Source organism: Solanum stenotomum, chromosome 10, assembly GCF_019186545.1.
Source record: "Solanum stenotomum isolate F172 chromosome 10, ASM1918654v1, whole genome shotgun sequence".
NCBI lineage: Eukaryota > Viridiplantae > Streptophyta > Magnoliopsida > Solanales > Solanaceae > Solanum > Solanum stenotomum.
Genome location: NC_064291.1, coordinates 29,110,496 through 29,137,755, shown reverse-complemented (window position 1 = coordinate 29,137,755; position 27,260 = coordinate 29,110,496). Strand labels below are relative to the sequence as shown.

The following is a 27,260-nucleotide window of genomic DNA, read 5'->3' as shown; positions in this document are numbered from 1 at the left end:
CAGGCAGTAGCTCCAGCAGCACTTAGCTTCTTTCTGGGGGCTGTTCTGGTGGCACAATACCTCTTTCTGATATCTGCATCTGTGACATTGCAACTCTTTATGGTGATCCTTCTGACGCATTCAGTTTTTTCCCGAGTGTTATGAAGACGCCATGTCTCTTCTTGATGTCATTTCGGTTGCATGGTGACTCTTTTCTTCAACTCCAGTGACGTCGCATTGATTCAATGATCATTCTGGTAGTGAGGCAGATTTTCTGAGCATTGTTTTATGGAAAAAACTTCTGACATGCAGTGCTTTTCCAATCGGATTTCCTTGGTTTTTGGCGTATTTTTTGTAAATATATACCTTTTTATGTTTCCAAAATAGACAAACTCAGGTTAGTTTCTCAACTTTGAGTTTGAGGGAACATGTTGGGATTAAATGTTAGAACGGTTATGTTCCCATGTGAGATATTTTCCCCATTGGGAACCAATACTACATCTCTTGTATTCAACCCATAATAAGTATTGTTGTATTCATCAAATCACTAAGTCGTCAATATATTTTCTTCTCTCTTGTAGTTCTTCACTTGTTAGAATCCCATACTAGTCGAGCGCATGGCATGTAATCTCCTTGTATGTTCTGTGATCTCCTTATCCAATCTTGAACAATCATCACATGAGGTCGCTTTTGTGGTTGAGTTAGGTCTGATGTCTATTTTCTTAACATGGTATCAAAGAAAGAGCCATGCTTAATGGTATGTTATCCGGTGTTAGGTCACCTATTTCGAAGGAATCGTACAACTTGCTTTTGTCTTTTACAATACTAGACCACTTTGCTGGGTTTACTCAAAATCCTTGAAAGATCTGAAAATAAGATAAAGTAGCTAGTGTATGGATTTTCTTTACTTGTAGGTCTATACTCTATAACTTGTTGAGACCCTTCTAAGAGGATTTTTTGATCTTTGGGTAATTTGATGTTGATGAACATCACTCAACTTGAGGGAAATCAGATGGGTGATGCCATGCACAAAGGAGGCACTAGACAGTTGGGGTAGAGAAGGAATTCTATCCAATCAGAAAGAGAGGTGGAGGGTTGTCCCAACTTGTGCTTGGTAGACTACAGGATTATAGAAATTGGAGGTGTTTTGAGGAGAAGCAGTGCAACATCCTAAATCTGAAGATGAACTTCTTAGCACTATATTACTTTTGGTGTAAGAGGAACGTCTAGTGCAAACTGAAGATATTTTTTGATGGTTTAGACAACATGTAAGAAGGAACATACTTAGAGCCCATTTGGATTGGCTTAAAAAAAGCAGACTTTAAGTCAAAAAATAAAAAAATCAAACTTAAATGACTTTTAAGTCAAAAAATAAAAAGTAGGGAGAGGCCTACTTTTGTTTTTTTTTTAAATTTTCTTAAAGTCATTTTTAACTATGCCAAACACTCCCTAACTTATTTTAAGTTATTTTTATATTTGCCAAACACTTCCAGATGTAAAAAACTGACTTAAAAAGTAAGTTTGACCAACTTTTAAGCTAATCCAAACACCCTCTTATTAAGTTTCCTATATTTTGTAATTTCTTGGTTCAGGGGACTATACAATTTGGTATATTATACCTGTTAATATATGGATTATTACCATTCTAAAAAAAATAATCACTCAATTAGGAAAATGATTGTGTAAGATGTTGGAAGATCTGGATTCTGTTTGAATTGGTTGATTAAAGCAAACAGTTCCTTGGCTGAGAGAGAACTAAGATGATATGATTAGTTGAAATGTCACATATTGAAATTTATCACGGTAGGTTACTCTTATTTTTTCAACATGTAGGCATATAGCTTGTTGAAACCTTTCTAAGATGATCGTTTCGTCTTGGGTAATTTGATTTCAAAGAACATTGCTCAATTAGGTGAAATGGTTGTGTAAGTTTTTGGAAACACATAATTCTGTTTGAATTGGTTGGATGACAGCAAACAAGACTAGGCTGTATGAGAACTAAGAGTCTATGATTAGTCGAAATGTCACATATTTCAGTCTATGGAAATTTATCACGTTGGTCTACCCTTCTTTCTTCCTCTGGGTATCCTTAAAAGTAGGCAATAACATATTAGCTCTCTTTCCCCTGGAGTAGGAATACCTATTATCATTGATTTACCAGTCATTTTTGTCAATTCTTCAGCCTTAGTTTCCTTTTATTTTTATCCTTTTGTCATGAGAATCCAAATCTCTTCCCTTAAATTCCAGGTCATTGGAGGTTGTAAGAACATAAAAGAAAACAACCTGCATTGCTCTGCACCCAAGGGTGTGGCCTAGTTGTTGAGAACCATGAGGTCTCGGGTTCAATTCCCAGCGGAGACAAAAGACACTAGGTGTCCCATCTATCCTAGCCTTAGTGGGTAGAGTTACCCGCTACCAGTTGCTGGTGGGAGGTGGCTGGTATCCCTTGAAATTAGTCGAGGTGCACGAAAGCTGGCCCAGACACCACTGTAATTAAAAAAAAAGCTGCTTTGCTCTTCATTTATCATCTTTTAGGGGTTCCCCTCTTTTTCTCTTTTATTTGTGAGACTGAGCGGTTTCAACAGAAATTGCGGGGTCTTACTTGGTCATTGGAGCCCTTAGTGTTGCCATATGTGCATGAACAACAGCGCAAGAAGACTTGTAATACCTCAATAGAAATTTGGCACTGGAGGCATACCCAGTGTAATACATTCAATAAAAGTGTTGCTCAAGAATATTAGAGCTATTTGAGCAATCTTTGTTGCTTTACATTCACTTGGTGAGCTTTTTAGTGAGTAAATTAGGAATATGGTTGTGAGAAGAATGATAAGATTCTATTGGTAAGTGCGTTGTTTATTGTGATAAATGTCCATTTGGTAAGCATATAGCGAAGTGAATCTGCACAAAGCTAAAACAGTATGGACAATTGTTTCTCCATGTTGGAACTTCATGTTGCTGGTTCATATCAGGAATTCTCCCTGAAACAGAAGAGTTTGTGGAGGAACAAATTCCTGCCACTTTGATTTCCTGATGCCTCCGATTACTAGCTGATCTCTTACTTGGATGTTAATTGCAGTGACTGGAATCCCCATGCTGACCTACAAGCAATGGCCAGAGCTCATCGGCTTGGACAAACAAATAAGGTTATATGTCTTGCTCCCCCAAATTCCACCTCACACCTAAAATGATAATAAGCCTTTTAGCCCTCATTTCCATGCCAAGATGGAGATGGTCTGAATTTGCTTATTGAATTCTTGACCTATAGATGAATTGATAGCTGATACTTGTCTGTTGCAGGTGATGATCTTCCGACTCATAACAAGAGGAACAATTGAAGAAAGAATGATGCAGATGACTAAGAAGAAAATGATTTTGGAACATCTCGTTGTTGGACGGCTCAAAGCTCAAAATATCAATCAGGTAACATATTCATAAGCTTGAATTAATGTACATCAAGACCACACAAATATGCATTGGTATATAAGGTTGATAGTCTTAGATATCTTAGAATAAGGTCCTACTCTCCCTCTCAGTGAAGCTGTGATTTTCAGTACCTGCTACTATTGTAGTCTGATCTTGACCCGTTTCACCAGTCACAATGTGCTGAAGGGAAGTTGTATATCATTGTAGCTCAAAAACCTCTAGTTTTTATGCAAAAGTGTGTGGGGGAAATACAAGACACCTGTGGCCTAGTGGTCAATGAAGTGGGTTAAGAATTATGAGGCCTCATGTTCAAATCCAGACAAAAATGCCATTACCAGGTGATTTCTTTCTATTTGTCCTAGTCTTGTCCTATCCTTGTTTGTGGGAGGTGATAGGTATCCCACAAAATTATTTGAGGTGCGTGAAAGCTTGCCCAGACACCACGAGTATCAACAAAGAAGAAAGACGCCCATAAAAAAAGTTGCTTTTCTGGTCCTTGTTAATCAATCAGAATGATATTTTAATGCAAGTTAGTACAATGGAAGTTATAAAGAGAATTCTGGGGCAGGACTGAAATTACGTGGAATAACATGCAATTCACATTCAAAACTGAGTTGTATTTGACATACGAAGTATGAGGTTTTCCTTTTAGGTTTGTCTGAAAGATTAAGCACTGACTGTAATTCTTGTGATTTTTGTTCTCTATTGGTCATTTTCCTTATTATAAGGGGGTGTTTGGATTTTTTTTTTTTTCAAAGTGGCTTATAAGTTAGAAGCCAAAAGTCATAAGTTCAGAACCCCCAACTTTTGGCTTTTGGCTATTTTTTTTTTTGGAACTTTTCAGCTTTAAAAAATGTGTTTAAAAGCACTTTTTGTGTTACCCAAACACTTCCGAAACTAAAAAGTTCTTAAAAGCCAAAAGTCACTAAAAATAAGTCAATCCAAACACCCACTAAGTCTCTTTTGTAGTTCCTTTTGTTTCTGTTGAAGAACCTTCCCTTTGCACCCCTAAAGCTAGTTTGAGAGATGGATTACCCAAGACCATATAAGGAGACCATCCATTTGACCACTGATGGTTATCAGCCTAAGGCTTTGTTCTAGTACCTATGTCGTAAGCTTTCCAGTCATTGAAGTAAGGTTCAATTCTAAGAAAATAGTGTTTCATGACTCTGCCCCGATTTTCTCTCTTTTTACAATTACTACACATCACTTGCCTAGCTTGGGTTGGGTTCAATTTACATTAAGTATGGGACTTCTTCATATCCTCCTATTTGTTTATCCCCCTAACGGTCCAAGAGATTGTATTCATCTTCATGGACCAACAACTGACTGTAACTTCTCCCTGTTTCGGTCCCTATTGCTTCTGAATTTGACATTAAGAGCAACTAAATTCGTAAGTTCTTGTGAACCTTTCCATCTTGGAATTGTAAGAATCTTTGGCACTAGATTGTTAATCTTTTTGTTGCTATCAGTTTTCTGGAAAAATAGCAAAGGCCTCTTTTTCATATCCCTTGACATCCTCTCCAAATTGATTGATCAATTTAATTATGTTGCTATGCACCTGAGAGTTGCATCCATCTCAACAACAACAACAACAACAACATACCCAGGGAGACCCCTCTTAGGGTAGAGTGCACAGAGTCTTGCCAAGAGGCTGAGGGTTGTATCCGTCTCATCATCTTGAAATTTTATTGGTTCTGCATGTTCAATCACCGTTGGATGTTCCATTGTAACTTCAATTAGTTGCATGATTGATGTCGCCTGGGCGTTTTTGTGAGAAATATTTCCTTCTTCGATGCTTGTTACCACAGTGTGATCACCTTTGCTCTGGTCTTGTACTGTCCCTGAGGAATTGAAGGTAGAAAAGGTTGAATTTGAGTTGTGATGTTTCCTGTATTGTTCACAGTGAGAATAATGAATACTTCTATAGATATTTGGTGTGTTTATATTAGATGTCCAGAGGGTCCTCGGTCCTTTTAATTATTGTAGGATCAGTTGGGCCTGATAAATAATGGCCCAAAGACTTGTGGCTGAGTGGAGCATTGGGTATGGGCGACTTCAAAATGTCACATGCCTCCTCACGTCGAAATTGTTTGCTTCCTTCGATGTGGCCGCATGATCTAGGATCTGATGTGAAATCCATGCCCCTTGCCCCCCAATTTATAGTATCTGTTGGCCCTATATTTCATAGCTACTATAGAGATTTTATCACCAAGTTTGTCTCCGACTGCTGCTCTTGTCTGAATTTGCTCACCAAATCAGAATAGTGTAAACATATCCGTCGCTTTCAACCTCCTTTTACTTTTGGAATGTTCCCCCATCTCCCTTCAGTTTTATCCTCGCCCATCGCAAATGATTTCTTAAGCTGGTTTCTTTTTCAGTTTCGATACATCCACCACAAAAGTTTTTTTTTCTTGGAAAACCTTTTGAGACCACAGATTCTGAGGAAGCCCCAAAAGATGAATCCATATCCAGCTTCTATCTGTCGTATGTATAGCATTAATGAATCTTTGAATCTGTAATGCAATCTTACCCCATCCTTCTTTAAAGTCCCCTCAGGAATAATTGTTACTGCTCTGCTTTCTCCCTGTACAACAATAATGCTGATGTAGGAAGTCCATCAAAAAGATCTGGTCTTTGATTCCTGCTTGTATTTTCATTGTGCCTATGGATAGAGAGGAACAAAAGGTGTTTTGATGGTATCCCAACTCCCATTTCCTCTCTTAAGGCTAGATGTTTGATTAGTCTTTTTAGTTGGGTTAACAACTACTCTGTAATTACTGTTGAATCTTTCCTAGAATTTATCAGCTCCATAGATCTATGTTGATAGTTATGATAGCTTTTTTTTTCCCTTCCTGGGAGTTGATGATCTCTTTGTAATGCTTACATATTCTTGATGCTTTTTGTTACTGATTTCCTTCTTATTTCATCAAAAAAAATAAAATGCTGATGTACCTTCCTTCTTGAGTGGTTCCCTAATGCAGGAAGAATTAGATGACATCATAAGGTATGGATCAAAAGAATTATTTGCTGATGACAATGATGAGGCTGGAAAATCCCGACAAATTCATTATGATGATGCTGCAATAGATAGGTAAGTTTTGTTTACCCAGAGATTCCTTCTTTAGTTTCTCTTTTTAAACATAATTTTGGGGTATAACTTCTTAAATTTTGCATTATACATTTCCCACCATCTCATTAAGTTGGACCTTCCTTTTTTATCCATCCCGAAATCTGACCTATCCTTAAATGGAAAATATTTCTCCCTTGAGAGAAAATTAATATGAAGTGTTAATTTTCTGTTTTATTTTATATAGCACTATAACTTGGTGGAGTCGATCTGCTTTTCTTTGTTTACCGTGATTTTCTGCTGCATTTTAAAAGTATTTTTAATTATAATAAATTATGTAGTGTAGTCTTATTGTGTAGTTTCTAATTATATAAATTTTGAGTCATAAAGAAATTGATATTCAAATTGAAACCAACACTTTAATTTAACTTTCTATATTGATTCTACTGTGTTCTGTACTGCTCGGTGTTTCACATTTTAAACTGTAATTTTTAGCATGACTTCACATTCAATGTACTATTTTTTTCTCAAGCATTTTATTCTGAAATTGCACACAGGTGAAACTGGGTCTGATTTGTTGGGTCAGTGGAGTACCTAAGCACTACTCCCTTTGTCCCAATTATGTGACACCGTTTCCTTTTTAGTCTATCCTAAAAAGAATGTACCTTTTCTATAACTAGAAATAACTTAACTTTCAAATTCTCTCTTATCTTTAATGAAATGATTTATAATCAAGCAACCATCCGAAGTTTGTTTTGGACCACAAGTTTCAAAAGTCTTTTTTTTTCTTCTTAAACTTTGTGCCAAGTAAAATGGTGCATCATAAATTGGGACGGAGGGAGTATATGTTTATAATAATTATAAGTCAAGTAATTTATTCATTCTATTATTTTTTAGACTACTTGATCGTGAGCAAGTTATAGATGAGGATGCTGCAGCAAATGATGAAGAGGAGGATTCATTTCTGAAGGCTTTTAAGGTTATTATCTATTTTAGCATTTTATGACAGGGAACTGATTTTTTGAATATTTTCTTGCAATTGACTCGAATTATAGAAAAATTCGCTAAAGTAAAGTGTTGCGACTTGTTAGATGCTGGAAAAGCTTATGAAGGTAAATGAGAAAGAAAAGACATTGCTACTGGTAATAGATTGTGCAAGTATCTTAAACACAGTTTACAACCAATAAATCTGTCCGTATGAAGTGGACAAAACTCCCACAAATTGATATTCAAACATATATTCAATCTTCCTTGAAAATAATTCTAACTAGATATTTATAGGATACATATTGTCTACAACAAACAACTAGAAAACTGTAAAGCCTAATCTGATAATAATTGTAATATTGGTAAGTGGTAACTGCTGGAGAATATCTAGGTGGCAGTTACTTAATGTTTGGTTGACTCTTTCCATTTGCAGTTCCAAACTCTCTATTTCCCCTTTCACTCTTTCTTTTTCTAAAATATGTCCCCAAAGGTGGGGTCGTATCAGTGCACCCCCCTGAAAAGACGCCTTGTCCTCAAGGCAAAGGGAAGGAAACTGACCAGCTAGTAAGTCATTCTTCCCAACTAGATTCTTCAGTAGGATGATGATGCCATTGAATGAGTAATTTTAAAGTTGAAATCCCAGGTCCTTTCACCCATGTGTAAACCTTTTTCAGGCTCCACCATGAATTCCAAATCAGCCGAAAGCGGTAATGGTGGAGGTGATGGCATATCAGCATATCCATGAGCAGGACGAAGCAAGGAAACATGAAAAATTGGATGTACCTTCACCGTTGGAGGCAACTGCAACTCGTAAGCAATAGGACCCATTTTGCGAACAATTTTATATGACCCAAAGTAGTGAGGAGACAACTTCTCATTAGGACGTTTGGCCAAACTTTTTTGACGATAAGGTTGTAGATGAAGTAGAACAACATCACCCACATTAAAAGACAATTCACGTCGCTTTGAATCTGCTTGGGACTTCATACGAGGTTGAACCTTCAAGAGATTGGACTGCAGTAACTTTAACATCTGGTCACCTGCCAAAAGTTGCACTTCAAGATCAGCAAGTTTAGTTTCACCAGGAACAAAATGATGCAACGGTGGTGGCTCCCTCCCATACTCAACCTGAAAAGGAGTCATATTTGTCGATGAATGGTAGCCCGTGTTGAAAGGATACTCAGCCCAAGCTAAATATTGATACCATGATGTAGGCTTTTCATGAGCAAAACAACGCAAATAAGCTTCAAGGCACCGATTAACCACCTCTGTTTGGCCATCAGTTTGGGGATGGTAAGAAGTACCCATATGAGACGAGTATGATTAAGACAAAAAAGTTCTTGCCAAAAAGCACTCAAGAAAATAACATCACTATCTGAAATCATAGAACGAGGTAAGCCATGCAACTGGACAATTTCCCTACAAAACAAAGCAGCCAGTGTTTTGACAGTGAACGGTTGAGATAAAGCTAGAAAATGATTATATTTGCTGAACCTGTCCACTACCTCAAGGATAGTGTCATAACCATTTGAAGAAGGAAGCCCCACAATAAAGTCCCGGGAAATGTCTTTCCAAGAGGATGACTTTGTTGAAGTAGAATAGCACCAACACCATCAGCTGAAACATCACATTCAACAGTAAATTGTTGAGTGAAATCTGGTAGAAGAAGAATGGGAGTTGATGTTAAGACTCCTTTAAGATGCTGAAAGCCGCTTCAGCCTTTGGATTCTTTATGAAAGCATCCTTTTTGGTCAAATATGTCCATGGATGAGCAAGAATACCACAATTTTTAATAAACCGTCGCTAATAATTCGTAAGTCCTAAAGAACCTCGAAGTTCCTTCACATTCTTTGGCAGAGGCCAATCCAAGACTGCAAGATATTTTTCTGGTTGTACAGCTACTCCCTTTCTAGAAATTACATGACCTAGGAAGCCAATCTGAGGTTGTGCAAACACACTTCTTGGGATTAGCAAAAAATGAATTGGTGGAAACAAGGTGAAGAACTATCTGGAGATGGTTTTGGTGCTGTTGAAGGGTAGGACTATAGATCAAAATATCGTCAAAGAAAACCAAGATGAATTTTCTAAGATATGGTCTAAAAAGGTCATTCTTAGTGCATTGGAAAGTGACGGGAGCATTAGTGAGTCCTAAAGGCATTACAAGGAATTCATAATGCCCTGAAAGAGTTCGGAAAGCTGTTTTGTGGACATTTGCTGGCTGGACATGAATTTGATGGTACCCTGAACAAAGATCTATCTTTGAAAAAATATTGGCTCCATGTAACTCATCTATATTGAGAATTAGATATTTATCTGCTTACAATTACCTTATTGAGGTTGCGGTAATCAACACAAAACCTCCACGAATCATCTTTCTTTTTCACTAGCATTATCGGGCTTGCGAATGGACATGACTAGGATGAATGAGACTAGATTCGAGTAACAAAGCAACTTGGTTCTCAATTTCAGTGTTTTGGCCATGAGGGTATTGATAAGGTCTTATGTTAGGAGGTTTGGAATTTGGTAACAAAGAAATAACATGAGAATGTGCTCTAAATGAAGGAAGAGATGTTGGCTCCGAAAACACAGCTGAAACTCATCTAAAAGTGTCTGAATTGGATTACCTGGATTTTCCAACAATTTGTTAAAAGATTGAAGGGAAGCCGTAGTGGAATTTGTTGATCTCACTCCTTGCAGTTTGTAACTTTTCCCTTGCCACTTGAAAATGATAAACATATCCTTCCAATTAAGCTTGAATGGTGTTCAGAGAAGCTAACCATTTGATAATAAAGACCAAATCATCCCCTCCAATTGCAAATGGGTAGTAATCTTAAGTGATGGTAAAACTTGGTAACTTAATTTGAAGATTCCAATAGACATTTTTTTTTTGATAACTGAGAAATCTGTCGATGACCCGCCTTTTGGACCAATTACAGCCTTCTAAACTCGGTGGATAATGGGCCTGCCCCTCTACCCTTCTCCACCTAAATATACCAGACTTCGCTTTGTGTGGTGTGGGGCTTGAACCTGTGACCTAAGCCACAAATCCTCCACCTTTTTCCACTCGAGGTAGGCCTTGGGGGCCATTCCGATAGACTTTATTGCAACAGATAATGTCCCCGTTCCCTATTTGCACACTCAATGTTGGAACTGTAGCCACTGGAAGTTTATGCTCCTCTACAATAGATTCTGCGACAAAATTATGTGTGAAACCACTATCCACAAGTATCAAAACCCGTCTCTGATTGATTTCACCTTGAAGCTTCATTGTATTACCAACTGAATTTTCCAAGATGGCATGGAAAGAAATTTTAGCAATGTCAGTTTCTTGAGGGTCGCCATCATCACCACTAGTAGCATTGACTTTATCAACATCGTCCAATAGATCCCCTTCTGTAATCTCCATGAGATACAATTTCGTGGATTTGCATCTATGACCGGGTGCAAATTTCTCATGGCAACAATAACAAAGTTCCTTTGCCATCCTATTTCTCCTCTAGGTGTCCCATGATCATGTTTGAGAAGGTAGGGGTGTGATTAGATTGGAAGAAATGCTACTTTGTGAATTATGATCTGTAGAGGAAAGAAGTAGCATTGTTCTGGGTATTTTTCATAGGATGCGACGAGTTTTTTGACGTGGGTCTACTGGTTGGGGTCCAATTGGGTCCTCTTTTGCGGCACATTTGGCTTAATTTATTTTCAAATTCAAGTGCCAAACTCATTGCCCTATAGATTGTTCTAGGCTTGTGAATCTGAACATCAGATTTAAGTTTCTCTTTTAGCCCATTCATGAAAACCCCTAAGAGACAGTGGTCTGGCCAGTCTGTGACTTTAGATGAATGTTTTGCTAATTCTTGAGGGTACTCCTGTATCGAACCTGTTTGTTGGATGCTACAAAGATACTCATTCGAATTTTGAAACTCTGTAGGGCCATAGTTTTCTTACAATGCTTTAACAAGTTATTATTCCCAATAGAGCAAAACTCGTTCACGATTAATCCAAGAGAAGAGATCAAGAGCATCACCTTCCAGATACATAGCAACAATGTTAACTTTGTGTTCATCTTGAATTGGTAGTAGCAAAAATATTTTTCTGCCTTCAAAATCCAACCTCTAGGGTCCCCTCCTTCAAATCTGGAAAATCCGTCTTCGTGTATGACCTTCGAGAAGTATTTTTGGCCACCCTGTATTATCGATGTCTTCTTCTTCTTCTTGCCAATCATTTGCGTTTTTTCCTCTATTACGAGTTCGGTAACTGGTTTCCTCTTGTTGGGTGCGACCAGTCTGGGCTTTTAGTGTAGCAACATCTGCTGCCAATGAATCAGTTGTATTTAATTTTTTGATTCTATGGCACATAGTTGTTGGGCAAGGGATTGACCATTGGGAACATCTTCTTGAGAAGTAGAAGATCTAGTATTGACCATGTCGGATCGGTCTGGTCTTATACCAAAATGTTAGATGCTGGAAAAGCTTATGAAGGTAAATGAGAAGGAAAGGAAATTGCTGCTGGTTATTATTGTGCAAGAATCTTAAACACATTTTACAACCAATAAATTTGTTCATATGGAGTGGACAAAGCTCCAGAAACTGATATTCAAACATATATTCAATCCTCCTTAAAAATAATCCTATCTAGATATTTATAGGATACGTATTATCTACAACAAACAACTAGAAAACTCTATAGCCTAATTTGATAGGAGTTGTAATATTGGTAACTGCGGGAGAAAATCTAGGAGGCAGTTACTTATGTTTGGCTGCAGTTCCAGTTCCAAACTCTCTATTTCGCCTTTCATGCTTTCATTTTCTAAAATATGTCTTCAAAGGTGGGGCCATATCAGACTTATTTCTATATTGTGTTTGACAAATTGAAAACTGAAACGTAACTTTGCAATTGAAAATTTTCTTCTGTGGGCTTGTTCTACTTACATTTTAATGACATTTGAGTTGAGTTGGGATCAATATATTATTATGTATTAGGTGTTGAAAGTAGTAATGATGGTTGTAGTACTAGTGATGATGTTATAAGCGCTAAATTCATATATTTTCAGGTATCTTTTGTACTCCCTCCGTCCCATTTTATATGAGTTAGTTTGACTCTGCACAGAGTTTAAGTAAAAAAGGAAGATTTTTGAATCTTGTGGTCTAAAATAAGTGATAGAAATTTGTGTTGCTATTGTGAGAAATATATATGGTAACAATATCTCCTGAGAGTATCTTTTCTCTTACAAAGTGACAATCAATCTCAATGTGCTTAGTCCTCTCATGAAACACTGGATTTGATGCGATACAAAGGGCCGCTTGATTATCACACACAAGTTCCATATGACCGGTTTCTCCGAACTTCAGTTCTCTAAGCAACTGTTTGATCCAAACTAGCTCACAAGTTGCTACAGCCATTGCTCAATATTCTGCTTCTGCACTGGATCGAGCAACCACACTTTGTTTCTTACTCTTCCATGACACCACTAAGACACAATATTCGGATGTAGAACGTCTATCAAAGGGTGATCTTGCCCAATCAGCGTCTGTATATCCGGTGAAATGCTCATGGCCTTGATTCTCGAAGAGTAGTCCTTTACCAGGAGCTGACTTTATATATCGCAGAATACGAACAACTGCATCCCAATGACTATCACAAGGAGAAGTCATAAACTGACTTACAACACTCACAGGAAAAGAGATGTCCGGTCTAGTCACAGTGAGGTAATTCAACTTTCCAACCAACCGTCTATACCTTTCAGGATTACTGAGTTGCTCCCCCTGTTCTGGAAGGAGTTTAACATTTGGATCCATAGGAGTGTCAATGGGTTTACATCCCATCATTCCTGTCTCCTCAAGAATGTCTAAAGCATACTTGCGTTGAGAAATAACAATACCTGATCTAGACTGAGCAACCTCAATACCAAGAAAATACTTTAATCTGCCAAGGTCTTTAGTTTGGAAATGCTGAAAGAGATACTGCTTCAAATTAGCGATACCAACTTGATCATTGCCGGTGATAACGATATCATCAACGTAAACAACCAAATAAATACACAGATTTGGTGCTGAATGCCGATAAAACACAGAGTGATCAGCGCCACTACTAGTCATGCCAAACTTCTGAATTACTGTGCTGAACTTTCCAAACCAAAAGCTCGAGGAGACTGTTTTAGACCATATAGTGACCGACGCAATCGACATACAAGGCTTCTAGACTCCCCCTGAGCAACAAAACCAGGTGGTTGCTCCATATAGACTTCTTCCTCAAGATCACTATGCAGAAAAGCATTCTTAATGTCCAACTGATGAAGAGGCCAATGACGAACGGCCGCCATAGATAGAAAAAGACGGACTGATGCTATTTTGGCCACAGGAGCGAAAGTGTCACTATAATCTAGCCCAAATATCTGAGTATACCCTTTAGCAACAAGGCGAGCCTTAAGCCGATCGACTTGACCATCTGGACCAATTTTGACCGCATAAACCCAACGACAACCAACAGTAGACTTACCTGTAAGAAGGGAGACAAGCTCCCAAGTACCACTCAAATGTAAAGCAGACATCTCATCAATCATAGCCTGCTTCCATCCAGAATGAGAAAGTGCTTCTCCTGTAGTCTTAGGGATGGAAATAGAGGACAAAGATGATACAAAGGCATAATGGGGTGAAGATTAACGATGATAACTCAAGAAAGTATAATGGGGATTAGTATTTCGAGTAGATCGTATACCTTTTTGAAGTGCAATCGATTGGCTAGCAGGAGGCAAGGCCACAGTAGGAGCAGGGTCTGGCGCATGACATGAATCATTTGAGACTATTGATGGACGAGGACGTCGATGATAAGTTAGGAGTGGTGGCACTATAACTGGAGATGGAGAAGATACCGTAGGTCCCTCAAAAGTCGGTACAGGTAAGACCTGAGGTATGGGTAAGACCTCAGAGATATCAAGATGATCAGAAGATGTGTAGTAAGGTTGAGATTCAAAGAATATTACATCGGCAGACATAAAATATCGGCGGAGATCATGTGAATAGCAACGATACCCTTTTTGAACTCGAGAGTAACCAAGAAAGACACATTTAAGAGCACGAGGAGCTAATTTATCTTTTCCTGGGGCTAAGTTATGAACAAAGCATGTGCTCCCAAATACACGAGGAGGGATAGAATAGAGATGTGACTGTGGATATAGTATGGAATGTGGAACCTGATTCGAAATAGAAGATGAGGGCATTCTATTAATTAAATAGCAAGATGAAAGGACTGCATCACCCAAAAACACAACGGAACATGGGATTCAATGAGGAGAGTGCGAGCAGTCTCAATGAGATGCCTATTCTTTCTTTTCGCTACACCATTTTGTTGAGGAGTGTATGGACAAGATGTTTGGTGAATAATTCCTTGGTGAGACATAAACTCCTGAAACTGGGATGATAAGTATTCTAAGGCATTATCACTACGAAAAGTACGAATAGAAACACCAAACTGATTTTTTTATTTCAGCAAAGAAACTTTTGAATATAGAAAATAACTCAGAACGATCTTTCATTAAGAAAACCCAAGTACATCTCGAATAATCATCAATGAAACTAACAAAATAATGAAATCCTAAGGTGGAACTGACTCTACTAGGACCCCAAACATCAGAATGAACTAATGAAAAAAGACACCCTCAGTACCACGTGAAATGTGAAAATGTGGCACGAGTGTGTTTCCCAAGTTGACACGACTCACAATCTAATTTGGACAAACTAGATAAACTAGGCACCATCTGTTGCAATTTAGATAGACTCGGACGTCCCAAACGTTTGTGAATGAGGTCCGGAGGATCTGTAACAGAGCATGCTGTGAAGGAATTTGAAGAGGTAAGATAGTAAAGGCCTTGTGATTCATGTCCTGTGCCAATCGTCTGTCCCGTACCGCGGTCCTGCATGAGAAAATAATCATAAAAAAAGGTTATGCCACAATGTAGGGCAACGTGTCAAACGACTAATAGATGCTAGATTAAAAGGGGAACCAGGGACATAAAGAACAGAGTCTAGAGTGACAGAAGATAAGGGTGTGGCTTTTCCAACCCCTTTTGGTTTTGTTTGTATCCCATTGGCCAAAGTAATAGCAGGAAGAGATTGTGAATAAACAATATCTGACAGAAGTGATTTGTTACCAGAAACATGATCAGAAGCGCCCGAGTCCATGACCCATGATCCATGAGTATTAGACTGTGAAACACAAGCAAAAGAATTACCCGCAACAACATCATGTTGAACAACCGAAGCTACTTGTGGAGACGTTTGCTTACTTGCTCGATATTGAAGGAACTCATCATATTCTGATTGAGCAATATGAGCATTATGGGATGGTCGATCAGGCGGAGCAACAAATGCTTCTTGTGAAGATGTATGCTTACTTGCACGATTACGAAGGAACTCATTATATTCCTTTAGAGTAGCAGGATCATAACTGGGTGGTGGATCATGCAAATTATGACATACGTCACGAGTGTGTCCAGACTTATGACAATAACTACACTTGGATCGAGGTTTTCCAAGACGATCTCCTCCTCGTCGATTCTCCATAGATTGATATACTCGTTTTTCTATGGTTTGAGATGCGAGAGCAGAGGAATCAAAGGTCGGTGATGAAACTACTTTGTGGCTGGGAGGCGCGGCAATACAAAGTAGACGAGAGAATAATTCATCAACTGTAAGAATTGTAGGACTAGCTAAAATCTGATCACGCACTGAATCATGGTCAGTAGAGAGTCCAGCAAGTGTAAGAACTAGAAACAGCGTCTGTCTGTGTTCTTGTTGTTTGTCCACATTTGTAGTGATTGGCATCAACTGTCAAATTCCTCCATGACTGATTGTACCTGACCCAAGTAAGTAGACATATCGGATTCTTGTTTCTTTAAGCTAGTCATTCTAGATATCACATCATAGAATTAAGATATATCATTAGTATATAAAGCACGAGCCTTTTCCCAAACTGAATAACATGTTTGGGATGAGCGAAACAAGGGCATCAACTTGGAATCGATAGATCGCCATAGGAGACTACATAATTGAGCATCAACCTTCTCTCATTGTGCTTTGACGTTATTATCTGTCTCACTAGCCTTTGCCTTTTCATCTACCACACAAGTATTGTTGGTTAAGTGATCATGAACGCATCGCCCCTTGCACCATAACTCAACGGAGGAAGCCCAGGCTAAATAGTTTGAGCTTCCCATTAATGGTTCTGAAGTGATCATAGCACTTGAACTACCTATGTTCTTGGAGTCAAAAATATCAATCCCTAAAGACATTATGAATTTAGAGAGGAAAAAAAAAATAAAAAAATAGGCTGGTCCTAGTCAGAATCTGGAAAAAAAAAAAAAAAAAGGGTGCAGTCGCCAGAAATTAGGTCTAACTGCCCGAAACTGGTCGGTATAAGAAAATAAATATACAGTCTGCCTCGGAATGGAGAGGCGACCTCAATGAAAAAAAAAATTGGTCGAAAAACTAGCCAGAACAGGTCTCACGCGCCGGCGCGTGGATCTGTCAACTCGCCGGAGAAATTCTTCCGGCGGCGCGTGACGGAGCGTGTAGCACTGGTTTCCGGCTGGGATGATTGGGGTTTGCTCGCCGGGAAGTTCCTCAGCTAGTGGTGGTGTTAATTTTTTTGAAAAACAATGATGGAAAATATTAATTACCTGGACAGGCACTAGGTTACCGGAAAAAAAACTGTGCGATGTTTTTCTCTCACAATTACTCTGATACCATGTGAGAAATATATATGGGAAAAATATTATTGAATTGTTGTTCTAATAATTACATAGAGAACCCTATTTATAGACACTATATAATACAATTCCTTACCAAATAGGAGACTATAAACTATTCCTAGTTTGTGTAGGATTGTGTTTTCTTATTCTATTCTAACAGCTATAAATCATTTCATTAAGGGTAAAATGAGCATTTTAAAGTTAAATTGTTATTTTATATAGAAATATGTCATTCTTTTTTGGATTGACTAAAAAAGAAAGTAAGTCGGATAAATTGGGACAGAGGGAGTATTGTTTTTAATTTGTTTTTCACCTCCAAGAAGCATGAACTTTACTTCTCGGTTAAGCTCTAGAAGCATTGTTGCTTCCTTTTTTTTGTCCACTTTTATTTCTTTAATAACACTGGCCTAACAATCTTATAGTAGCTAAGTTTAGTGCATTAAGGGGCCGTTTGGTTACAGAATAAGGGCAAAGCTAATACATGAATAACTTGGTTATTTGTGTATTAATTTTATGCCATGTTTGGTTTGGGAGGACCACCGACCACAAATTAGTAGCCACTTTACAATACAATAGGAGGGGATTCACATCTTCGCCTGCACATCTACACATTGCACCAGCTCACATAATTTATTCTTAATTTTCTCAAATCTTCTGCAGTCAAATCACTCCTCTAGGTTCCAGCCTCCCAAAGAAACACACCTTCTAGGTACCCTGGGGTCCCAGATAGACCGACAGGGAAAAGAAGATTCCATATTGGATCTTACGGAGCATGCTCATGTGCAACATGATTCAGACCTGATCATATAAAAGTTTCTCTTTAAGCAAACCAGCCAATCATCACCTCCTAGTAAACTCTGGTTATAATAGGACTCTCTCGCCATCTCCATATATCTGATGAAGTGTGTGTTCTGATCTGCCCATACATTAACTCAACCAGGCTATGAAATTCTCCCATCTCCCAGTCCTGATGGTTCCTCCTAAACAGAAATCCCCCTCCATGGTATCTCAGGATCTCATGAACTGTCAGTGCCCTCTGGCTTGTCGAGCTTTTATATTTAGCTTCATGTAAATTTCAAAATTAAAATGTCAATTCAGATCCAGAACTGTGACTATTAAAACAAAAAAAAGGTCCAGGACAGTGTGCACTTCATGTTTCTGCATTAAATTTTGTGGATTGACAGTGTTGACATGATTGGGTCATTTTATTGGGCTGATCAAATATCTCTTCCAGGTGCTCCATTGAGGTTTTCCATCTAGGATGAGGAATTCTTATATATACGGGCATGCTGTTTGGAGTTGTGGACTGGCCAATAGCCATTCTATTTAGTACAAGCTCATAGAGTTAAATGCAAATGCTTATAATTTTTGACTTTTTGGTGTAACTTCTTAAATATATACGAATTAGATACTCTAGTTCAGTTTGCTCAGATCCTTCCAAGTTCGATGTGAACCTAATTTATGCAACAGTACATATTCATCACCTACTTAGTGCTGTCCTTGAATGGACTTTTTTGCTTGCATGTAGAGTATTTTTTTTTTTACAAATATTTGGCTTTAAATAAGAAAGAAATTAGTTTGATGGCTTAGATGGTTTTTTGTAAGGACTAAGGATAGCTAATAAACAATGCTATGACGATTGATATACTAAATTTCTGATTTAGTTGTGTAAGTGCTATCATTTTGAAATTTGTGATATACAATGTTTGCCATTTTTCTTCATTTGCTGATATAAACTGATGAATGCCTTAGGTTGCTAATTTTGAATACGTTGAAGAAGCAGAAGCAACAGCAGAAGAGGAAGCCCCAACTGCCCCTGTGGAGAATAAAGCAACTGTAAACAATTCTGAGAGAGCATCTTATTGGGAAGAACTGCTACGAGATAAATATGAAGTGCATCAAGTTGAAGAATTCAAGACCATGGGGAAGGGAAAGAGGAGTCGTAAGCAGGTGTGAAATTCTTTTGCATGTTAATTCAATTTTTTGTTTGTTCTTCTGAATATGTTTGATGGGCTATTAGACACTGTGTCATGACTTTCTCCTTCACGTTCTTTGATATTTTCTGGTAGGTGCTCTTTCTTGGACACGTTAGTCTAGTAATTTCTTGATACTTTCCCTTTTTGATTTCCATGTTTCATATCTTATTCTTTTCCTAGATGGTTTCTGTTGAGGACGATGATCTTGCTGGTCTGGAGGATGTGAGCACCGACGGAGAGGATGACAACTATGAAGCTGAAGCTGATTCGAGTGATGGTGAGACAGCTTCACCGGGAGCGCCAGTTGTGAGGAAGGCTCACAGAAAGAAAGCCCGCGGTGGGATATGGGTTCTCAATCTCATTTTTGAATTTCAGTTACGACTAATGGAAAACAATATCTCAGTGAAGAATATATTTTCTTTTGACAGTTGAGTCTGCTGAACCACTCCCTTTGATGGAAGGAGAAGGAAGATCATTTAGGGTACTGGGGTTCAATCAAAGCCAAAGGGCAGCATTTGTCCAAATTTTGATGAGGTTTCAATTTTTCTGTATTTTTTTTTCTGCTACATTTTTCTTTATATTTTCCTCTCACGACTTCCTACCATGAGTTTGATATTGGAACATAGTTGTTCTTGTTGTAGATGTAGTAGTGCTGATTTCCTACTATTCTGTATTCACATCTGCTGTGCATGCAAAAATTTTAAAATGTTGGAGATAACTTCTTATATTTACAGATTTGGGGCTGGTGAGTTTGACTGGGCAGACTTCACTCCACGATTGAAGCAGAAAACTTATGAAGAAATTCAAGAGTATGGGCATACATTAACTTTGAAGTTGTCTATTCCCTGATTATTAGTACATTTAAACCTCTGTTGCTCTAGGCTGTAGCTATGTGTCAGCCAAAGGTATACGTAGATCAAACGTTCCATGTCGAACCACTACTACTTTCTGTTCTCGAAAGCACTCATCATTAATTTGACAATTGCTACTCCCTCCTCCGTTTCAATTCGTTTGTCCTATTTTTCTTTTTAGTCCGTTTCAAAAAGAATGTCTCTTTCTTTTGGCAACTCTTTAATTCAACTTTCCACATGGCATGCTTAAGCCCACAAGATGAAAGGGCATTTGGTACATTCTACATATCTTTAATTTAAGACCACACGATTCAATAGTCTTTTTTACTTTCTTAAACCCTGTGCAAAGTCAAAGTCAAAACCAGACAAACAAATTGAAACAAAGGAAGTGCAATTTTTGATGCCGTATCAATTGCAGTAGACAACTTGATAGGTATTACATCTTCAATCTATATTATGTTCAAGTTATGGTAACTATAAGTAAAATTACACCTGTTGAAAGTGAAGAAATATCACTGTGACAGTATAACTTATTCCCCCCAAGACACAGATTCTTTTCATGAATCTTTATTTTGACAAATTCCTAGTATTGTACGTCTCTTATTGGACAGCCATGGTAGATCATATGTACTGACATGTTGTAATCACTGTTATACAGTTATGGAGCTCTCTTTTTGTCACACATATCTGAAGAAATCACCGACTCACCAACATTTTCAGGTTAAGAAATTATATTGATTCTCAAATCGTGGTTTATGATTCTAATTTATAGGGCTTCAAATCTCCTTTTCCTTCTGGCGGGTCAGGCAACATTTAAATATTTTTGATTGCAGATGGTGTTCCAAAAGAAGGACTTAGAATACCAGATGTGCTTGTTAGGATAGCCGTCTTGCTTCTTATAAGGGACAAGGCAAGTTTTCATACCCCAGTGTCCTATATAGCTTTGCAGTATCGAACTCTCACTGATGTGTGGTTGTAACTGGGTGTATCTCAAACAGGACCTTTGATAGAATGTATTCGATCTTTTCCGATATTCATGTCCTATCTGTTCCCATTGTCTTGTTATTTACTTCAAACAACTTTTTTGTTTATCGTGGCAACAACTAAATGATAACGATCAAACTTAATATTCAATTCAGAATTTGTTTCACGTCTTTATAAATTGCTCCAATCAGCATATCTTTTGTTTCACATCCGACACATCATTTGCATCCTCACTTGTGCTACTGCCACTGCCACTTGCTCTTTTGGCATGAAACCACAAGATTCTGTTCTCATGTTTGAAAAGACGAAAAATGGAAGTGTCTTATTTCATGGCTAGTGCTATTTTGGAATGTGGTTGAGATATCAGACAGGTATAAATATAATGTAACTTGTCCAAAAATAGAATAGTAAAATGCAGTGCTGTTGCTGAATTTCTTCTGCCTGTAATGTCTAAAATAATTTAGAACTATGACATTTGCTCGGTTTTCGTGTAGTCATCGTGACACTGTCAAATGTTTATTTGAGATCTTTAATTTCCAGTTAAAACTGAAGCTTTCTACCATCAGTTGCGTTGTCAGATGACAGCATATCTTCATTAAGCTACAACTATAGAGATGTTTTCATGGTTAAAGGTTGATAAGTATGTTCTGTTGTTTCAGGTGAAGGCTTTTTCAGAAATGACAGGTGGCTCTCTTTTTGCCGATGATATTATGTCTCGGTACCCTGGATTGAAAGGTGGAAAACATTGGAAGGATGAGCACGATCTGCTGCTGCTACGGGCATTGTTAAAGTATGTAACCTTTATCTCTGCTGATCTATACAATGAATTTAGGAATCACTTAACCAGCTGAAATAAGGCTGTAGTTCTGAAATTGCACTTTATAAAGAAAGACTTTTACAGGAGTTGATTAGATTGCATTTACCAGTAGTGAAAAGCATGTGAAAGTCTATTGAATTAAAGGGATGAAGGCTCTGAATAGATGATCTTTAGTATTTAATTGGCCTACTTTCTTTTCATCTATCACAACTACTTGAACCATTTCCTAAAATTATAAAAAAAGTGAAACTGTTGGTCAGACAAATTCACAGTAAAATATATGGAAAAGGGTCAAAAATACCCTTAAAATATGTGAAATGAACAAAAATGCCCTCCGTTTATAGTTTGGTCTAAAAGTGCCCTTGCCATCAGTACTTTGGTCCAAAAATGCCCTTGTTAATAGTTTGGTCCAAAAATGCCTCTATTGTTACTAAATGGGTCAAAAATGACCTTTTTGAATAAATATATTATTTCTTTTCCTATTAAACACTTCTTGTTCCTCATAAAAATATTACTTTTAAAGAAACCTTATTCTTGTTTTCTTTCTTTTAAAATCACTTTAACTAATAAAATTTGGAAATGATTTTTTTCTTCTTAATCTCATTTTATCAATTAAAATAGAATAACTTAATGTACCCTTTTAACGGATAATATGCCAAATATATAATATCATAGTAAAACCATCATTAATTTTCTTTTAGATAACAATAAAAAATAAATATAATAAAATAAGATATTTTTTTCCAAATTGATATAGGATAAACATTTGCTAATAAGAAAATATTATTAAGAATAAGAAGTGTGCAAAAAGAAAATAAATAGTATATTTATTTGGAAAAAGGGCATTTTTGACCCTTCTCCGTAAAATATAAGATACTTATACCCTTTACTTCAAAACTTGATTGGAGAATTTAGTAGCTTAGGAAAAGTAAAACTTGTGAAAATGCCCCAAATCTTTGCTGATTAACAGAAAATTTTGCTTTCATCAGTTCATGTTTCATATCAATATTTTCACTGATTGACATCCAAGATTGCCATGCAACTCTTTTGCATATGATCTAGAATGAACTTGTAACTATTGCACTTTGTCAAGTCCTGATATTTGCTGACTAATCATCTTTCGATAATTTTGTGTGTCCATACCATGTAAACCGTCATTTCACATTTGCTCCTTGAAACACAAGTTAATGTATTTAGGGTCACGTCTTTTTCACTGTGCATTTTTATTAACTTCATCTAAGTTGATAAGTTCATCTCTGGATTTCGGGAGCTGGCAGCACAAACATTAAATTCAATAATTGCGGCAAATTGCTAAGTTCTGCTGATATTGTTTTCAATTTTCTGGGTCTATGGTTGTGTAGACATGGTTATGGAAGATGGCAGACAATTGTTGATGACAAGGAGTTGAGGATCCAAGAGATCATCTGTAAAGAACTGAATCTTCCCGTCATAAATTTACCCGTTCATGGAGCTTCTCAACCACAAGTTCCTCCTGCTCCAGGACCTTCCCAGGAACTGCCAGCTTCCGAAGTTCCCCAAGCACAATTTACTGTTCCCGGAGCTTCTCAACCACCACATGGTGTAAATACAGCAAATGCTGGGTCTGTTGGAGGTCAGGTGAAAGTTACTGGTGATGGTGATGGGAATATCTGTGGAGCTGAACTTTCGCATGGGACAAGTGATCCTTCAAACCGACAAGTTATCCAAGATTCGTCTTCATTGTATCATCATTTTAGAGAGATGCAGAGAAGACAAGTTGAATTCATAAAGAAAAGGGTGCTGCTTCTTGAGAAGGGCCTTAATGCAGAATATCAGAAAGAAGCCTGTGTAAGTTGTCTTATTAAACTCTTAAAATACATGATGTTGGATTGCTTATTATCTGTCATGGACATGTCCAAAGGGCTTATTGACCCCTTTTTCTGTCCTTCAGTGTATGTCAAGTCAGTATCAGAAAACTAATCAAAGGAATGTCACATCCAAGTATTTTTTACTCTCTGAGATCCAAGTATTTCATGAGCTAACCTGGTTTGGCTGGTTTAGCTCATGAATGGAACTGCATGTTCTCAGCTATTTGCACTTTAACTAGTATAGAACCTTGTGGATTCCCAACTGTATATAAGGATATTCTCCTCTATAATTAATCAGGCCTTTATAATATGACCCCTTCTCTTGAGGAACAACCGTTGGACATGTTTGGAACTCGCTACAATTCATGGACTTGCTTAATTGCTTACAATTCTGTCAGTGAACTAGTGTATATATATATATATATATATATTTCTTATTCTAAAAGCGAGAAGCTCCTATCTTCAAAGTTGGATTACGATTTTTCCCCAACAATAAATCAAAATATTATAAAACATCTAATTAATTAAATATTAATTAGTTATAACCTCCTATTAAATATTTAATTACAAATATAGTGAAAACGATTATTTGTACCTTCTCACCAGCAAAATAATAATTTATCCTCTTTTATATATTCACAATTTAAGACTTTTTAGTTACCCTTTTCAAGTCATTTTAGTGACTCATTATATTCAACCCACGTTTGAAGTACTTTCATCTTCCAAATGTTATTACAAAGATACCATTTATTGACAATTCATTGTTATTTAATGTTGTTTTGTTTGCAGTAAGTGTTTGTGTTTTTAATTACGGGTATTGCTTCAAAGAAAAAAGAAGACATGAAGAGGAAAGACCCAAAGTTACTTTTATTCCCAGTAATTGTGGACCTTTTGGTTCCTCTTCTTTAAAGAATCAATTATTTTACTTATATATGATAGTAGTTGTGAGAAATATAGGAGAAAAATATTATTGAATTGTTGTTGTGTCCACATTATTACATTAAGACCCTATTTATAGATACTAGAATATAATCCTTTACCAACTAGGATACTATTAACTATTCCTATTTCTATTTGTATTCATATTCCTATTGTAAATAGGATTGTAATTTGTATAAACCTATTCCTACTCTAATAGGATCATATAAGCCTATTCCTATTCTAATAGAATTGTATAAACCTATTCATGGTCTAACACTCCCCCTCAAGCCAGTGTTTTGGACGGCGAGAGGCGACAAAAGGCGACAAGGGCCTGCCTTGCCACGCGGCGAGGCGAGCGGCGAGGCGACCGCCTTTTTGAATCAAGGCGCCAATTAATACCAAAAATTAAAAATATTTAATTGCATATATAAATATCCAAAATCTCAATAGCAATAACATATATTAGCAAATATTTCAATTCAAAAACAAAAAGTAGATACTAAAAGTCTAGAACTTTAAAGACCCAATAATTCAAAAGATAATACTAGAACTCTAAAAGTCTATTCTTCTTCAAAACTATCCAACTCTTGAAGATCAACATCCTCTACATCATTATATTGCACCTCATCTTCTTCCTCCTCGTAGTCTTCATCAATTAGTGTCCGAGTCCTACTTGAAGTTGAACTTGTAGATGAAGTTTCTACTCCTTTGCCCTTGTCAAGTGCTCTTGATCTTGAAGAAAGTCCCCTAAGATGATAGATACTCTCATCAGCTCCAATTGCCGTAGCAACACTACCCCAAGTAAGATCATCATCCTCATATACTAGTTCATCTTCTTGATCTTCAGGGCATACAACTAACCATTCATTTGAATCATCAATGTTATCCAAGCGAATTGGATCAATGAGATCACGAGCATCATAACGACGTTTCAATGTTCTATTGTACTTAATGTACACTAGATCATTGAGACGCGATAGTGCAAGCCTATTCCTCTTTTTGGAATGAATCTACACATAAGTTACAGATATTAACTAATAGATATTGATAATAATATAATATGGAAATTAGGATATAATTTTTTTACTTACGTGTTCAAACACACTCCAATTTCGCTCACATCCGGATGAGCTACAAGTTAGGCTTAATACTATCATGGCAAACTTTTGCAAGTTTGGTGTTTCACTACCAAATAGTGACCACCATTCCACTATAATAAAATAAATTTAGAGGTTAATGCGTGTAAATAAGTCGAATAATTTAAGAGCTAAATTAACTCACTTACCCGGTGACCTTGTGTCTCTAGCTCTTTTAGCCGTACCACAACCAAATAGTCCATTCACCATTTTGTACCTAGGAAGCTCAGCGACTAGTAAATCTTGTATTGTTGTTGTGAGAAATATATACGAAAAATATTATTGAATTGTGTATCTAAATAGTTACATTGAGACCCTATTTATAGACACTACATTGGAATCCTTTTCCAACTAGGATTCCTATTCTTATTCCTATTCCTATTTCTATTCTAAGTTGGAAATACTTATTTCTATTCTAACACTCCCCCCCAAGCTGGTGCATACAAATCATATGTACCTAGCTTGTTACAGATGTAATTAATACGAGGACATGTGAGAGACTTGGTGAAGATATCTGCAAGCTAATCATTTGACTTCACAAATTTCGTAACAATATCTCCCGAGAGTATCTTTTCTCTGACAAAGTGACAATCAATCTTAATGTGCTTAGTCCTTTCATGAAACACTGGATTTGATGCGATATGAAGAGTCGCTTGATTATCACACACAAGTTCCATCTGATCAACTTTGCCAAATTTTAGTTCTCCCAGCAACTGTTTGATCCAAACTAGCTCACAAGTTGTTGTCGCCATTGCTCGATATTCTGATTCTGCACTAGATCGAGCAACCACATTTTGTTTCTTACTCTTCCACGACACCAAATTACCTACTACTAAAACACAATATCCGGATGTCAAACGTCTGTCAGAGGACGATCCTGCCCAATCAGCGTCTGTATATCCAATGATATGCTCATGGCCTTGATCCTCAAAGAGTAGTCCTTTACCGGGAGCTGACTTTATATATCGCAGAATACGAACAACTGCTTCCCAATGACTATCGCAAGGGAAAGTCATAAACTGACTTACAACACTCACAGGAAAAGAGATGTCAGGTCTAGTCACTGTGAGATAATTCAACTTTCCAACAAGTCGTCTATACCTTTCAGGATTACTAAGTGGCTCCCCCTGTCTTGGAAGGAGTTTAACATTCGGATCCATAGGAGTGTCAACAGGTCTACATCCCATCATTCCTGTCTCCTCAAGAATGTCTAAGGCATACTTGCGTTGAGAAATAACAATACCTGATCTAGACTGAGCAACCTCAATACCTAGAAAATACTTCAATCTGCCAAGGTCTTTAGTTTGGAAGTGCTTAAAGAGATGTTGCTTCAAATCGGTGATACCATCTTGATCATTACCGGTGATAACAATATCATCAACGTAAACAACCAAATAGATACATCGACTTGGTGCAGAATGCCGATAAAACACAGAGTGATCAGCTCCACTACGAGTCATGCCAAACTCCTGAATTACTGTGCTGAACTTCCCAAACCAAGCTCGAGGAGACTGTTTTAGACCA

General features: G+C 37.3%; 1 protein-coding gene across 1 annotated transcript in view; it reads left to right on the top strand.

The window, feature by feature from the left end:
• The window catches only part of LOC125842611 (CHD3-type chromatin-remodeling factor PICKLE-like), a 77,055-nt gene that overhangs the window by 40,335 nt on the left and 9,460 nt on the right, over positions 1-27,260 (top strand). Inside the window, exons 17-28 of the mRNA XM_049521915.1 lie at positions 3,056-3,122; positions 3,277-3,399; positions 6,387-6,496; positions 7,370-7,451; positions 18,957-19,154; positions 19,361-19,517; positions 19,609-19,714; positions 19,915-19,989; positions 20,690-20,751; positions 20,865-20,941; positions 21,675-21,805; positions 23,194-23,659. Of these exons, the coding sequence (XP_049377872.1) occupies positions 3,056-3,122; positions 3,277-3,399; positions 6,387-6,496; positions 7,370-7,451; positions 18,957-19,154; positions 19,361-19,517; positions 19,609-19,714; positions 19,915-19,989; positions 20,690-20,751; positions 20,865-20,941; positions 21,675-21,805; positions 23,194-23,659 (1,654 nt within the window). The remainder of the gene's footprint in view (positions 1-3,055; positions 3,123-3,276; positions 3,400-6,386; positions 6,497-7,369; positions 7,452-18,956; positions 19,155-19,360; positions 19,518-19,608; positions 19,715-19,914; positions 19,990-20,689; positions 20,752-20,864; positions 20,942-21,674; positions 21,806-23,193; positions 23,660-27,260) is intronic.